At 34.1% G+C, this 18,381-nt stretch overlaps 1 protein-coding gene across 11 annotated transcripts in view; it reads left to right on the top strand.

Annotated features, from left to right (window-relative positions):
* LOC125646096 (arf-GAP with SH3 domain, ANK repeat and PH domain-containing protein 2-like) overlaps positions 1-18,381 on the top strand; it is an 87,104-nt gene that overhangs the window by 39,246 nt on the left and 29,477 nt on the right. For 2 of the 11 annotated variants that reach the window (XM_056141626.1, XM_056141625.1), the window contains 13 exons: positions 2,494-2,627; positions 3,002-3,120; positions 6,596-6,776; positions 7,841-7,932; positions 9,253-9,439; positions 9,688-9,756; positions 10,596-10,640; positions 11,283-11,333; positions 12,005-12,155; positions 12,822-12,980; positions 15,036-15,222; positions 15,596-15,742; positions 15,889-15,932. In XM_056141626.1, coding sequence (XP_055997601.1) covers positions 2,494-2,627; positions 3,002-3,120; positions 6,596-6,776; positions 7,841-7,932; positions 9,253-9,439; positions 9,688-9,756; positions 10,596-10,640; positions 11,283-11,333; positions 12,005-12,155; positions 12,822-12,980; positions 15,036-15,222; positions 15,596-15,742; positions 15,889-15,932 — 1,566 coding nt within the window. Of the gene's footprint in view, positions 1-2,493; positions 2,628-3,001; positions 3,121-6,595; positions 6,777-7,840; positions 7,933-9,252; positions 9,440-9,687; positions 9,757-10,595; positions 10,641-11,282; positions 11,334-12,004; positions 12,156-12,821; positions 12,981-13,796; positions 13,845-15,035; positions 15,223-15,503; positions 15,743-15,888; positions 15,933-18,381 lie in introns of those variants that run through there. The other 9 variants (XM_056141632.1, XM_056141631.1, XM_056141628.1 and 6 more) reach the window with 6 other exon arrangements.

Below are 18,381 nucleotides of genomic sequence, written 5' to 3'. Positions count from 1 at the left end.
GGGGATTAGAGACGCTTGACTGATCACGCTTTGATAGATCTAGTGACATCTATACAGGTGAATACCCCATATCTAAGCCAGTGATAAACAGTTAAATAATGTTTATTTAGAAATTGTACTCTATGAAATTTACTTCATTTTTCATATTTTGATAATTGAAGAAATAATTTCTCAACCACCTGCGTGTTCAACATTGTGTGATTACCTTTGCTATTAAAACTCTATTTACGGACAGCTTTGGTACCAAACATGAAAGACAAGATTTATCGTAGCAATGTTAAAACCGCTTGGGTAACTACTTGGACATAGGTGACTAAAGGTGTTCAATTAAAATATTGTCCGTTGTTTGGACATGCAGCTTGGGTGTTCGTAAATCTCGTCCATACACATACACCAATCAAACTGTCCTGTGTTATCGGTTGATTCATGCACGGCATTTACCTTAGTGAATATTCTAATATCCCTTGATGCGCACATGATTTTAGTGGCATCCTTTAGCGTTATAAATAAAATCTTCGTGCATCATTATATTTTTTTATGTGGATTGCACTTAAATTGTTCTCTGTGTTTATCGTTGGTGAGAAAAGTGTGTAAGTGTTGGGTATCGTGTGCGTTTTGTGTCTATAGTTTTGTTGTTTTTGGGTGGGATTTTTTTATTGTGTAATTAGAGAACTTAATAAAAAGATGTTTTATTATTTTTTTAAAATACGAATGTTGAATATGAACCGGTACGAGTTATTGATAGAAATTTACATGAACGCATTATTTTAAAGTTGAACAAAATGGCGGTCCAAATGAATGCAGAAAAAGCAACGTTTATCAAAACATCCTTATGTATCCTACACCAGAAATAAAGAAAAGGGATAAGAACATGAAGAATTATGGACATTAAAGATAAGATGTAAATAAAACAAAGTATAATAGTCTTTTAAACAAAGAAACAGTAAAGATATATTCACACACCCCTTCACGGAGTACCAATGGATGATATACAATTTCCAAATGATATTTTTAACGGATTTCACTGGCAACGTTTATTACATTGCCCCCGGTATTACGTTATTTTATCGTGACAAAATGGAAAACGTAATAATGGGGTTCCACTGTACCACTTAACAGAATATTTGTGCATTGCAATAAGCAATTACATAGAATATACAACATTAAATATCATTTTTAAGTTGAACTTCTTTCCCCAATTGATAAATTAAGATCCATAATAACTCCAAGTGACTGAAAATTGTACAATCGACTGCACTTTCATTAATCACAGCCATTTTGACCAATGCCACTAACTGCCCAAAAAAGGATGAAAGACCTAAAACAATTTAGAGGCTCAAATATTCTGATAAATGATAATGCAATAATTACAATTTGTAATAATGAAGTCAATTTGGGTAATTAGTAACACCAGTTAAATGACTGCACCATTGAAAAGTGAAAATGCAGAGTTTTACAATTTTCAGTTACATGGAGCTATTATGGAACCCAGTTTATGAATAGGAGTAGGAAGTTCTATACCTTTACTCTTTGATAGTAAATAAATACGAACCCAAACGATATACTGGCCTGTGATTGGGAAGTCACAAAGATGTAAGAGAATTCCGAATGCAAAATGGGAAATTCAGAATGAATGCGGATTTTTTCCCCCAGATACCTAAGCGCATTACCAACTTTTTATTTTATTGAAAATTCAATAAAATCCGCAATGCAGCAACCTCAAAACGGATGCATGCAGGCCTGAGAACTGTAATTTCAATTTACTTAGCTTATGAAGATGCATAATTGTATTGGTGATTGTTGAAGTTACATGTATGTAAAATGATAAAATCATAAGGTAAGATCCACTTTTAGAATATCTTCTTTATTGCCCTCTATATTGAGTATTTGGATAGGTCAACATTTTTTTCTTCTTGAAGAATGTTCAGAGTTTACTCTGAATAAATAGACAACTGGTATCCAAGGAATATACAAAATAGCAGATTAATTAGGTTAACAAAATAGGTGAAGGAAGATGTATTTGATGTTCATCCTGAAAGTGAGGGTGAGCAAACAAGTGTTTATTTTAAACTAATGGTACAATGAGAGCTATTATACATGTAGGATTAAACATTCTTTTTGAAGAATTTATCGCTGTGTAAACTCTGGACATTTTACTCACAAACGGAATGAAAGTGTGAAGCACTTTAATTTATGTTAAGTTTATTAGTAGAATGTACAGAGTTTACACATTGATAAATTCTTCAACAACAAAAAATGTTTGATTCTTAGAATTCCAATTCGTTCCCTGTATTATCAATTTCAAAAATCTTAAATAGTTTCCCCGCACTGTGTTATTTGTTTTTTCAGGTGCGTATGTATACATAACGTTTTTGGATTTACATGTATTGATGTGTAAATTCTCATTTAATTAGCTTTAGTTTTGTCCAGTCAAAACAATTGTAATAAGTAACATTGGAATTATACCATGATGAAAAACTTTTTGACTTTTAGATCCCGAGTGGTTATCCACGAACTACGGGATTTTGATCTGTTTGGAGTGCTGTGGCATTCATCGGCAGCTAGGTGTTCACATTTCTAGAACTCAGAGCATAGTCATCGATGAGTTGGGAACCTCACAGCTATTGGTAAGTAGGAATGGCTTCTGTAAGGAATAGAGAGTTACTGGTAAGTAGGAATGGCTTCTGTAAGGAATAGAGAGTTACTGGTAAGTAGGAATGGCTTCTGTAAGGAATAGAGAGTTACTGGTAAGTAGGAATGGCTTCTGTAAGGAATAGAGAGTATTTTTTATGGAAAACAATGTGGTGTGTTTTGTATATAGGAAATTTTTTTATTACTATGTTTTTTGTCAGAAATCTTAAATAAAAGTACAAATTACATGTATATGAATTTGTTTAAGTCGAAGTAATTAATGATCATCCATGTAAAATATATGATAAACGATGTCCACACACCTAATTAAAGTGTCGCTGAATTTTAAAACAAATTATGCATTTAACAGTTGGCCCGAGTGGTTGGAAATGATTGTTTCAACGAAGTCTTCGAAGGTAAAATATTTGATGGTGATTCAGCTGAAGGAAAAGAGGATGGATACAGGAAGCTGAAACATAGTAGTCCTATGTAAGTAAATGTCATCCAAATGAGTAAATATCATCCAAATGAGTAAATATCATCCAAATTAGTAATTATCATCCAAATTAGTAAATATCATCCAAATGAGTAAATTTCATCCAAATTAGTAATTATCATCTAAATTAGTAACCTATGTAATTAAATATCATCCAAATTATCATCCAAATTGGAATTATCATCCAAATTAGTAAATATCATCCAAATTAATAAATATCTAAATTATTAGATATCATCCAAATTAGTAATTATCATCCAAATTAGTAAATATCTAAATTATTAGATATCATCCAAATTAGTAAATATCATCTAAATTATTAGATATAATCCAAATTAGTAATTATCATCCAAATTAGTAAATATCATCTAAATTATTAGATATCATCCAAATTAGTAAATATCATCTAAATTAGTAATTATCATCCAAATTAGTAAATATCATCTAAATTATTAGATATCATCCAAATTAGTAAATATCATCCAAATTAGTAAATATCATCTAAATTATTAGATATCATCCAAATTAGTAAATATCATCCAAATTAGTAAATATCATCTAAATTATTAGATATCATCCAAATTAGTAAATATCATCTAAATTATTAGATATCATCCAAATTAGTAAATATCATCCAAATTAGTAAATATCATCTAAATTATTAGATATCATCCAAATTAGTAAATATCATCTACATTATTAGATATCATCCAAATTAGTAATTATCATCCAAATTAGTAAATATCATCTAAATTATTAGATATCATCCAAATTAGTAAATATCATCTAAATTATTAGATATCATCCAAATTAGTAAATATCATCCAAATTAGTAAATATCATCTAAATTATTAGATATCATCCAAATTAGTAAATATCATCTAAATTATTAGATATCATCCAAATTAGTAAATATCATCCAAATTAGTAAATATCATCTAAATTATTAGATATCATCCAAATTAGTAAATATCATCTACATTATTAGATATCATCCAAATTAGTAATTATCATCCAAATTAGTAAATATCATCTAAATTATTAGATATCATCCAAATTAGTAAATATCATCCAAATTAGTAAATATCATCCAAATTAGTAATTATCATCCAAATGAGTAAATATTATCTAAATTAGTAATTATCATCTAAATTAGTAATTATCATCCGAATTAGTAAATATCATCCAAATTAGTAAATATCATCCAAATTAGTGAATATCATCCAAATTAGTAAATGTCATCTAAATTATTAGATATCATCCAAATTAGTAATTATCATCCAAATTAGTAAATATCATCTAAATTATTAGATATCATCCAAATTAGTAAATATCATCCAAATTAGTAAATATCCTAATTAGTAAATTTCATCCAAATTAGTAATTATCATCCAAATTAGTAAATATCATCTAAATTAGTAACCTATGGAAGTAAATATCATCCAAATTAGTAAATATCATCCAAATTAGTAAATATCATCCAAATTAGTAACTTATGTAAGTAAATATCATTCAAATGAGTAAATATCATCCAAATTAGTAAATATCCAAATTAGTAGATATCATCAAAATTAGAAACCTATGTAAGTAAATATCATCCAAATTAGTAAATATCATCCAAATTATTAGATATCATCCAAATTAGTAATTATCATCTAAATTAGTAATTATCATCAAAATTAGTAACCCATGTAAATAGATATCATCAAATTTAGTACATATCATCCAAATTAGTAACTTATGTAAGTAAATATCAAAATTAGTAACCTATGTGTTAAAGAATTTAGTTCTGTGTAAGTAAATATCATCAAAGTGAGTAACCTATGTAAGAATTTTTTTTCTTCTGTAAGTAAATATGAAACTTAGTAAACATATGGAAGAATTTATTCCTATGGAAACCCATCATAGCCCATATTTTCGTGAATTATACATTGATGAAAGGTGAAGATAACGAACAGTGATCAATCTCATAACTCCTATAAGCAATACAAAATAGAGAGTTGGGCAAGCACGGACCCCTAGATATACCAGAGCTAAGATCAGGTGCCTAGAAGGAGTAAGCATCCCCTGTTGACCGGTCACACCCGCTGTGACCCCTATATCTTGATCAGGTAAATGGAGTTTTCCATAGTCAAAATTAGTATGCCAAGAATGGCCTTAACAATCAGTATGAAACAAGTCAGACAGCTTTTGACCCAATGATAGGTTGTTAGATTTAAGAAACAAGTCAGACAGCATTTGACCCAATGATAGGTTGTTTGATCTAAGAAACAAGTCAGACAGCATTTGACCCAATGATAGGTTGTTTGATCTAAGAAACAAGTCAGACAGCATTTGACCCAATGATAGGTTGTTAGATCTAAGAAACAAGTCAGACAGCATTTGACCCAATGATAGGTTGTTAGATCTACGAAATTGAATTTTGTAAACAAAACCTCCATGGATTGATACCGTATATACTCGCCTATAAGTCGGATTTTTGGGAGTCAATTTTTGGTCCAAAACTCTATGTCCGACTTATAGGCGCGTCCTAATAAGATTGGTATTTTTCTAGGTGGCGAAATGTAGTGTTTTTTTTAAAAAACAACTCCAACGATTTTCATAGACTACCACACACATGTGTGATTATTGTTCACAAATATCTATACATATTGTATTGTTTATGTATTTTAAAATTATGTCTAAAGTACAAGTATTTACCTATTTTTATATTGTTAAAAATTATTTACACACCGGTAACTAATACTTTCAATTCAACTAATCTATCGTTTATTGGTAAAATTGAATTACGAACCCAATTTAATATTGAAATATTCATATGTATACCGGCTGAAATATATTTATAAAAGATTGAATATTGTTAACAGATAATTTAGATCATCATTCTTGACTCTTAAAAACTCTATTGTTGATACATTGAATTATACCGGAACCCCACAATAACCGCGAGGCGCGTGCCACTAAGTAAACACAGTGTTAGGAGACGATAATTGCGTAGGTAAACTAGTTCATAATAGATCAAGGGTTGCGTTTAAACCCCAAACAGATATGGCTTTGATATTGAGCACCTCATAATTATTAATTTCTCAAAATATTTTTGAAACATGGGTAAAAACACTAGAGCATTGACTTGAAATTGTCAACCGATTCTGACAAAAATTTGTACCGACTTATAAGCGGATCAATGGCAAATTCCTACAAAATAACCTTAAAAAATACAACCGACTTATAGGCGGACCGACTTATAGGCGAGTATATACGGTAGTCTCCTAAAAATGCATCTGTCTGTGTTGATGAATGAACAGCTTTAGATTTTTTATGCAACCCAATACATGAAGAAGTATATATATACCTTGCAAAGAGTCACTAGTGACTAAAAGAAAATTCAGTTGGTTTTAGATTGTGTGTAGATTATGAATGATATTTTTGTAGGTCAGCTAACTGCATGTACTTTTAATATTGAGACAGGAAAGAGAGAGAAGCCTACATTTTTGCCAAGTATGATAAAAAGAAGTTTATCATTAACACGAATGGGAGTGAAGAGGAGATCCGATACGATCTCAAGCAAGCAATCCAGAGTCGGGACTTCCAGACACTCCTACAGATCCACGCCGAGGGAACGGATCTCATGAGTGTCATGCCAGACATGGTAAGGATATAGAGGACGTGTCACATAGGTTTCTGTCCCTGTGATTTTAAATTATATAGTCACTCACTGCATTTGTTAATTTGTGATTTTATATATAAAACCATGAAATGTTGGTCACATCTGAAATTTACAGATAGGTTTGAATTTTGTGCATGGAATAATTGGTCCCTATTGTTGGTGGGTCGAAATCGCTTTCTTATGAAGGGATGTTTTGTCTTGTTCATGGTGGCGAATCACGTGACTTTGACATGGCCTATTACCCGGAAAAATTATGACAGGTTTTTGGTGGTTTGAAAGTTTTTACTGAAAACAAAAAACGATGTCATTGTTCTCTGCTTCTATCGCACGCCTCCTTGGCCGAGTGGTTAAAGCATCGCGCTCAAAATCACATGGCCTCTCACCTTTCTCGGCATGGGTTCGAATCCCACTCGTGCCGGTAAGTGAGAAAGTTTCCTAGTTTATTTTCAGAAAGTCGGTTGTCCCTTCCTAGGTACATTGTATCTGGGTTCTCTCTTCCACCAATAAAAACTAGGCGCCACCAGATAACTGAAAAATTGTTGAGTGTGGTGGAAAACAGCAAATCAATCTATCGCACGTTTTAGTATCGATTTGTTCCTGAGAAAATTCTTCAAATGTTGATATTAAAGTTAAAGGTGACAATTCGTTATTGATAAAGGTGTTACTCTTTTGAATTTTTCCTTGTGTTGACTTTTGTCGCCATTTTTCTGGTTATTAGACCATGCCTTAGTCACATGCTGATGATCTGTTTACTGCCAGATTTAATGATTTGACACCGTGCTGATGATCTATTTACTGCCAGATTTAATGATTTGACACTGTGCTGATGATCTGTTTACTGCCAGATTTAATGATTTGATGCTGTGCTGATGATCTGTTTACTGCCAGATTTAATGATTTGACACCGTGCTGATGATCTGTTTACTGCCAGATTTAATGATTTGACACCGTGCTGATGATCTGTTTACTGCCAGATTTAATGATTTGATGCTGTGCTAATGATCTGTTTACTGCCAGATTTAAGGTGTGCATTTTTCTTTTTTCAGGAGAACGGAGAAACAGGACTTCATCTAGCCATTTTGTTAGAGGATGGTTACTCTCTTTATATTGTGGACTTCATCATCCAGAACTCTCTAATGTATGTATCTCTATAGAGCTATATAACAGTACATCATTATCTACACTAATGTACAGCTATATAACATTACATCATTGTTTACACTAATGTACAGCTATATAACACTACATCATTATCTACACTAATGTACAACTATATAACATTACATCATTATCTACACTAATGTACAGCTATATAACATTACATCATTATCTACAGCTATATAACATTACATCATTATCTACACTAATGTACAGCTATATAACATTACATCATTATCTACACTAATGTACAGCTATATAACATTACATCATTATCTACAGCTATATAACATTACATCATTATCTACACTAATGTACAGCTATATAACATTACATCATTATCTACACTAATGTACAGCTATATAACGTTACATCATTATCTACAGCTATATAACGTTACATCATTATCTACACTAATGTACAGCTATATAACATTACATCATTATCTACACTAATGTACAGCTATATAACATTACATCATTATCTACACTAATGTACAGCTATATAACGTTACATCATTATCTACACTAATGTACAGCTATATAAAGTTACATCATTATCTACAGTAATGTACAGCTATATAACATTACATCATTATCTACACTAATGTACAGCTATATAACATTACATCATTATCTACACTAAAGTACAGCTATATAACATTACATCATTATCTACACTAATGTACAGCTCTATAACAGTACATCATTATCTACACTAATGTACAGCTATATAACGTTACATCATTATCTACACTAATGTACAGCTATATAATGTTACATCATTATCTACACTAATGTACAGCTATATAACATTACATCATTATCTACACTAATGTACAGCTATATAACATTACATCATTATCTACACTAATGTACAGCTATATAACGTTACATCATTATCTACACTAATGTACAGCTATATAACATTACATCATTATCTACACTAATGTACAGCTATATAATGTTACATCATTATCTACACTAATGTACAGCTATATAACATTACATCAGTCAATTTAATATACTCATCTCTGTATAGATATATAACATTAAATCATTTTGTCTCATAATGGCATTTAATGCAAACAGATGTTATTAAAAATTTAAAGAAAATCAAACTTTGTTTCTGTGTGTATAAAATATAAATTTGTCTCTGTGCATGTAGAAATATGAGAATTAAGTAAACTGTTGATAGAAGGAAGAGCAAGCTCGTTCTGCTTTACTGCTTATCGACGGAAAGACATGTATCCCAATGTGTAGTCAGCAAGCTATAACCATTCTCCATAATTTTCTGACAGAACGAATCTTGGAAACAAAAGTCAGGATGGCAACACTCCCTTGCATCTTTGTGCGATTGAGGATAAGACCGAGTGTATGAAACTTCTGCTGCGGACATGTCCAGAACTAGCCAAGATAGAGAACTCTGAAGGAAAAACCCCGCTGGCCATCGCCAAGGAGAAAAATAACCAGCTATGTGCAGAACTGGTACGTAGTCCTGAAATACAACTGGTGCCATGGTTACGCCGGCCCAGCCTTACGTATATAGATGTTGCAGTATTCCTGTATCTCAGTCTCAACACTTTGTTCACAACATATCAAACAAAAAAAATTTTTTTTTGAATAGTAAACCACATTGTACCCATTAAATGCATAGAGGTAGTGAATTTTTTTTTAGTATGTTAAAGATTGAAGGAGCTTATGGTTGAAGTATTGTAGTGATTTTCCTCTTGTAGTTGAATGCTGCACTAAGTGGAAGAAAGGATCTATTTGAGAATGTAAACATTGATTGGGACCTGATAGCTGTGAGTAGTGGGTGATTAAATGTAGACTTGATAGTAGAACATGGCTATAGTGAAACAGCAACTGTTTTAAGTTTTGTTATAAGTGTACTGCATTATATTCAATTAATTTATTGATTACCTTGGTTAATTAAATATAACTTACTTATAATAATTAATTCTTTGTGTTTGTTATAATCATGTTTTGCTGTATCAAAGTCGAAAGAATTTTTTTTATTTCGGTTGTGTGTGCATTAAGGGTGCCACGATACGCTTGCCTCACGATATACATATCATGATACAGACTTGACAATGTGATACGTATCACGATATGAATGATAACATATGAACAACTACACTGATTTTGGCATTCTTATATTGCATCTTACTGTTACGAACTGTAGCATAATATTACCGTGATCTCCCGTCTCACGGTTAATCGTTGCACTCTTAGTGTGTATTATATCTCTTTGATTGATCAGTAGTGTACAAATTGTGATTAGAAGGAATCTGACTTTACACAGGTGTACATTCATTTTGAACTTACTAAAGTATGCCCTTTTTCTTTTCAGTGGTTGTTTCTAATTTATTAGGACAGAGATAGTGATAAGTCTACATAACATCAACTCCCCATCAGTACTTCCAGTACTTTGATCTTTTTAGTGGTTGTTTGTAATTTATTAAAATAGAGATATGGATAAGTCTTTCAGTAGTGAGCTAAAGGTGTGTGCTTTGTACCCATGTGTTGGGATTTTCAATATAATGATGACGAAAATCTCCTGGTGTCTGACCCTGTCAGCTCTTCTAGGCAGACATCAAATGAATCGACGAGTTGTATTACACGACCTACTTTCTGTTTTTAGGATGACCATGAGCACGATGTTGACTACAGTGATGATGATTTAGAGGTAGGTCAAAAAAAGTTTGTTCTTACTTTTCTACTGTTTTCTCTGCCACATGAATGCTTCAGGGGACTTCCAAATGTCTCCTGATGCTGTGAATATGAATGCGGCTGAGGAGTGCGGAATGTTGATTGAAACTGCTGTGCCTGTTACTGTTTTTACTCTCTATGATTTATTGAAAGGGGGGGGGGGGGGTCTGTGGAGGAGAGGCATTGCGCATTTTGTTGAGGATTTTTTCTGTTTTCATTTTATTGCTAGAAAAATAGAAAAAATATGAATATTAGCCTTACATAAAGATTCTGCTGTATAGATATTCAGGTTGTTTGACTCATTGTTAATTCTGTCTCTTTCATGCTACAGTTTGAAAATTATTGCATTTTTGAAACGTTAACCATGTATTTAATCTATGCATTACTTAAGGATAATACTAACATGAATTTTCAGACTTAACCAGTTTTTAAAACCTTGTTTAAAAATGTAACGGCATTTGAATACACATAAAGAGATATCTAAAAGTAGGTTAGGTAGGTGTAACACAGTCTGTAAAAATTATCATCTGTGCTTTGAATGCTGGGAAAAACTGGTGTCGGATATCTTTACCAACATTGTACATGTACGTCTAAAACATTATTTTGTGTCCTCTTTCAGTATGTTGTAATTGATAAGATTTGGGCCGCTTATTGTCAAATTAACGATCAGGTGAGCTGTTAACATCATGGCTAGTGCTGCCTTCTCTATTGACCTTCTACTCACGACACTGGCCTGGGCTTAATTCTTTTTTTTTTTCTCCATGGTGCCAATGCCTTAAAACAAACTGCTAGGCGATTGACTAATGTTTGTGGCCATTTGTAGTGGATAAACATTTAAGTGGCTCTGTACATATTTAGCTAGATAGGACATGTATTTTGCATCGTGTTGTTAATAATGTTAAAATTGTAGCCTTGTTTAATAACAGCAATTAAACTTGTTTTGTACTATCAATAGATTTTGCATGAGGTTTATCCACTTCTCTTGTTTCTATTTGTACATGTAGGTATGATCGTAAACAAATACTAATATTAATGATTTTTATCCACAATACGCAACATGATTATGTGTATGTGTCTTGGATTTGTAAAATCTGGATACCGCTGCTCCTATTTCTGTTCTTTGGTGTTTGGTATCTAAAATCTGAAAAGCTCTTGATACACGTAACTCTTATTACACTAAAGCTTTCAATTCTTTGTATAAGTAGCAGAATCTTTACATTATTATTGTCAAAGTATGGTACAATATTGCTTTGTGTAAAACATTCAAATCTTCATTTAAGAAATACTTTGAAGGTGTTTGTGAAGGTAGTCTTGTATCTGATGATGTTTATCGTATTACAGAATACACCTGAGAGAAAGCGGGGGTCACGACCTCAGAGCTTGGTAACTGGTATTCCTGCAGAGTTAGCTGGTTCTCTCTCAGTTCCTAAGGACGGCAATGAATTGAGGGAACGATCTGATAGCAGCGTGTCTCTGCAGCCACCCAAGAAAAGTAAGTCACTGTTTCTCTTAAAAAACGCTCATGGGATTTGCATTTCGGAAAGTGTTGAGTTGGAAATTGAAGTGGATCTTTTACTAACAAAAATGTGTGGTGGGATTTTTTTCTAAGAAGTTCAGTAATGGTTAGTTCAATGCTAAACCACTTGCTTAAATGCTTGAAGAGATTGATTGTTGCTGTTAACCATAGTATGCCATAATACGACACACTACCTGGCAATTACTTGTTTTGTTTTACTCTCTAATTTAAGAAAAAAAAAAAAGAATTCACATTTAAATGCATACATAGAATATTTTGTGTTGATCTTTACTGTAAGTTGAAAGAGATAGTGACCATATAACAAAATTAAGTGGAATCACTTGGAATTCTTGAAGGAAAAGTGGAATATAAATACACAAAAAATCCACTATGTTTTTTTCATGCTGCATGTAGATAAGAGAAAAAAAAAGGGTTTTTTGCTTTGGTGTAATCTAATGTTGAGTGCTAACAATTGGTAGCAGTATTGAGATGTTGGAGAATTTTACCCTCCTTCATATTCATGTTGAGCGCTAACAATTGGTAGCAGTTTTGAGATGTACGTTGGAGAATTTTACCCTCCTTCATATGTAATAATCTCATTCATAGGACCTCTGTATTATTGATTTCATGTTAAAATTACAGACGAGTTTTTGAATAGACTGAGTCGTGTTGTACAAAGAAAAGCATCGTACGGTGAAATTTATCAGATAACTTCAACAGAAGGGGCCCCAATACAAGTTACACAGAAAAAACCACCACCGTGGATTGTATCGATCAAGAAAAAGCGACGTCGAAGACTCAGTAACCAATGGCTATTAATGCCGAATATGATATACATTAGATTTGTATTGTTCCTCGGTTTCTCTGCCTGTTTTCAGTTGTTGCATCACCAGTATATTTTGATATTGGATATGTGTACTTAAAGTATTTAGAACGGAATATAAGAATCTTTTTTGGGTTATTTTTATCTAAAATATATTGCAAGGATGATGTTAGATCAAAATGTATCGAGGTTATTGTGATGATATATAATTATTATATTTATGACCTTTTCTATACTTGCATTGTTTAAAAATCTTCCTTTGGAAGCATATAATCATATCATTGTTTGCATTTGAAGTATACCTGATATACAATAGGTTTACATGATTATGCATATTGCATGAACATTTTTTTCTCTCTAGTAAATGATAATGCCAGTGCGTTGCAGATAGAATAAGGATTGACAGTAGGTGTTTCTAGTTCTCAGTGAGAAAAAGATCGGATATGAATTGCATACAGTCAGTTTATTTCAGGACTGCAAAAGTTCAGTATTTGAGTTCAATGAGACAACACAGTAAATCAGCAGGGTATTTCAAAGTTTTTTCAAGAGGCATCAAATATATCTTGTGATCTAGAGACCAAATCCAATTTTGCCTGTCAGGTTCAATGTCTTTGTGGCATTGACTGAAACCAGCTTGGCATTATGAAAAAGATGAACTAGGTTGTCATTGCTAGTGAAAAGGATATTCATGAGCCTTGAATGCAGAGGGGTGATGAAAGGAATGGACTGATATATTTAACAGTAGAGTGGGCGTTAGATGAAATATGAGAAGTAAATTGTACTGTTTTTGTTAGAGTTGCTTCCCTTTGGGAGTGCTAAACAGAGAACGAGCCTGCGTAGTAGTGAGTATAGAGCATGCAGTCTTCTCTTCGCTGTTGTTCTGTGCTGAATAGATTGGCTTGTCTGTGTCGAAGATTGACCACACTTCACTATGTATACAAGTGTACATGTGTTGTAATTTTAATTGGTTGTTGCCTACTCTGATGTGGCCATGGACAGTGTGTTATGTAAACGTGTACCAATACGGTATATATTCCATGCTGTATTATTTCTGTTTCTTCTAGTACAAAATACTCATTCTTCCCAGCTTCTCTATCTTTTTTAAAGGGGGGAATGCTTTGTTTTTGGTTCATGTGTATATATGTAATAACTGTCTTACTGTTATGCCCTCTGGGCCCAAAATTGGAATAAACTTATCTTATCTTATCTTATCTATGTAATATACATTGATTTATCGTTAAATTAGATGAAAATGCAACCATACACATCTGTAGATATTTCCACTCTCTGTAAACATTAAAATATACTTTGTTCACTTGCATCCATCTAATACTCTGACATTAATTTTGCATGGTTGTGATATTTGGATTCAAATTTGCTTTGGGGGTTAATCAAATCTGCCTTCATATTGCTGTCAAGTAGTTCATACAAGTTTAGCCTGTATTTGTTCAAACAGATGATTTAGAAAGCATTTGCATGCTGTATCATAAAGATGCATTTTGAGTTGATTAAAACTCTTCCTTCCATCCTGATGCCCTGCAGTAAACAATAATTTCAATTTGTGTAGTAACATTAAATAAGTGCATGCCCTGTGTATGCCTGGGTTCTATTGGATATTTAGTCTCCCCTGCATGCTGTTAATGACATTGTATCTGAAGTGTGTTTGTCTATGTGTTAACATTATACAAGTGAACTAGTATGCATGTCATTATCTTCCATGATATATTTCTAAAAACCAAAAGGTTTTGAATGATGAAATAATAATTACTACACAACACTCGTGAGAAGTTTGATAACCTGCTGCACTTTTTACATGTATTTAATTTTCTGCATGCATGTGATTGAGTAAGGAATAAATGAAACTTTGACCAAGCCATTTTCACTACTGGTAAAAATTAATCATCCAATTTATATTTGTTCACATAAAACTGCACAAAACTTTACCCAGTTTCGACCAGTCATATGTTGTGAGTGCAATGTCCACTGCTGTCATAAGAGAATTTTCATGCAGTCTTTTAATTTGTAATTGACAGTGCACCACTCCAGTCAATCTGCAGCAAATGGGGGATCTACCTTAAATCCAGTTTCAAGGGATTCTGTTGCCCAACACGGACCCCCAGTACTAGGAGTTTCCCTCCCGGGGCTAGGACCTCCCCTTCCACCCAGAAAGAAACCTCCGCCCCCTCCTCCTGCTACCTCACCAGGCCATACCAGAAACAAGTATGACATCAGGATATACTGTAAAGCGGAAATGAATTATGAGGGATTAATTTTGTGTAGATCAGTTATTTGAAAAGTTTAACCTTCCAGGATATATTTGTGTAAAAAATACGAAGTTCCCTTTGTCAATAGTTTCACAAACCCAAATACTTTAAAACTGGTTTATGGTTAGAATTTGTGAATTTTCGTCTAAAGTTACATATTTCCCCTCCTTTATAGTATGTATATATATAGTATGTTTATATATAGTATGTATATATATAGTATGTTTATATATAAAGAAAATCTTGAGAAGGCAAAAATGTTGACCCAGTTGATGCCAATGAAGGTCAGAAGGGAATGCTATAGAGACTGTTAATATTAACCAATACAGATCAGAAGGCAGTGCTATTGGAGTTGTGCATCGAAGAAGTACCTCAGACCCGCCCCCGCGACCAGCCCCTCCAGACCTGCGGAACACCATTCATATTCCAAGCTCGCGAATGCCTTCTTTGCCTGGTGACACTAACAATAACAGCAGGTGAGGTATAGAAAGGAGTGGATGTAAAACTGCCATGAAAATCATAGCTTTTAGATGTGGGTCACATATCTGACTCCCTCAAGTTTGCTCTATTATTCTTGAAATTGGATACTGAAATGTAATTGATGTGAATGATGCAATTGTAGGTCAAGTCGAACCAGAATTGGATCATCTGGGTCAGGATCAACAGGTAAGTAACAGAGATAAAGACATGTACACACTACAATCAGATCACACTCATCCTAGAGAGACATGTACACACTACAATCAGATCACACTCATCCTAGAGAGACATGTACACACTACAATCAGATCACACTCGTCCTAGAGAGAGACATGTACACACTACAATCAGATCACACTCATCCTAGAGAGACATGTACACACTACAATCAGATCACACTCATCCTAGAGAGACATGTACACACTACAATCAGATCACACTCATCCTAGAGAGACATGTACACACTACAATCAGATCACACTCATCCTAGAGAGACATGTACACACTACAATCAGATCACACTCATCCTAGAGAGACATGTACACACTACAATCACATCACACTCGTCCTAGAGAGACATGTACACACTACAATCAGATCACACTCATCCTAGAGAGACATGTACACACTACAATCAGATCACACTCATCCTAGAGAGACATGTACACACTACAATCAGATCACACTCGTCCTAGAGAGACATGTACACACTACAATCAGATCACACTCATCCTAGAGAGACATGTACACACTACAATCAGATCACACTCGTCCTAGAGAGACATGTACACACTACAATCAGATCACACTCGTCCTAGAGAGAGACATGTACACACTACAATCAGATCACACTCATCCTAGAGAGACATGTACACACTACAATCAGATCACACTCGTCCTAGAGAGACATGTACACACTACAATCAGATCACACTCATCCTAGAGAGACATGTACACACTACAATCAGATCACACTCGTCCTAGAGAGAGACATGTACACACTACAATCAGATCACACTCGTCCTAGAGAGAGACATGTACACACTACAATCAGATCACACTCATCCTAGAGAGACATGTACACACTACAATCAGATCACACTCATCCTAGAGAGATACATACACACTACAATCAGATCACACTCATCCTAGAGAGAGACATGTACACACTACAATCAGATCACACTCATCCTAGAGAGACATGTACACACTACAATCAGATCACACTCGTCCTAGAGAGACATGTACACACTACAATCAGATCACACTCATCCTAGAGAGACATGTACACACTACAATCAGATCACACTCGTCCTAGAGAGACATGTACACACTACAATCAGATCACACTCGTCCTAGAGAGACATGTACACACTACAATCACATCACACTCGTCCTAGAGAGACATGTACACACTACAATCACATCACACTCATCCTAGAGAGACATGTACACACTACAATCAGATCACACTCATCCTAGAGAGAGACATGTACACACTACAATCAGATCACACTCATCCTAGAGAGACATGTACACACTACAATCAGATCACACTCATCCTAGAGAGACATGTACACACTACAATCAGATCACACTCGTCCTAGAGAGAGACATGTACACACTACAATCAGATCACACTCATCCTAGAGAGACATGTACACACTACAATCAGATCACACTCATCCTAGAGAGACATGTACACACTACAATCAGATCACACTCATCCTAGAGAGAGACATTTACTCACTACAATCACATCACACTCATCCTAGAGAGACATGTACACACTACAATCAGATCACACTCATCCTAGAGAGACAGGTACACACTACAATCACATCACACTCATCCTAGAGAGACATGTACACACTACAATCAGATCACACTCGTCCTAGAGAGACATGTACACACTACAATCAGATCACACTCATCCTAGAGAGATACATACACACTACAATCAGATCACACTCGTCCTAGAGAGACATGTACACACTACAATCAGATCACACTCATCCTAGAGAGAGACATGTACACACTACAATCAGATCACACTCGTCCTAGAGAGACATGTACACACTACAATCAGATCACACTCGTCCTAGAGAGAGACATGTACACACTACAATCAGATCACACTCGTCCTAGAGAGACATGTACACACTACAATCAGATCACACTCGTCCTAGAGAGACATGTACACACTACAATCAGATCACACTCATCCTAGAGAGACATGTACACACTACAATCAGATCACACTCGTCCTAGAGAGACATGTACACACTACAATCAGATCACACTCATCCTAGAGAGACATGTACACACTACAATCAGATCACACTCGTCCTAGAGAGACATGTACACACTACAATCAGATCACACTCGTCCTAGAGAGAGACATGTACACACTACAATCAGATCACACTCGTCCTAGAGAGACATGTACACACTACAATCAGATCACACTCCTCCTAGAGAGACATGTACACACTACAATCAGATCACACTCGTCCTAGAGAGACATGTACACACTACAATCAGATCACACTCATCCTAGAGAGAGACATGTACACACTACAATCAGATCACACTCATCCTAGAGAGAGACATGTACACACTACAATCAGATCAC

Source organism: Ostrea edulis, chromosome 6 (genome assembly GCF_947568905.1).
Source record: "Ostrea edulis chromosome 6, xbOstEdul1.1, whole genome shotgun sequence".
Taxonomy (NCBI): domain Eukaryota; kingdom Metazoa; phylum Mollusca; class Bivalvia; order Ostreida; family Ostreidae; genus Ostrea; species Ostrea edulis.
The sequence above is the reverse complement of the archived record's forward strand: the minus strand, read 5'-3'. Positions and strand labels throughout refer to the sequence as shown.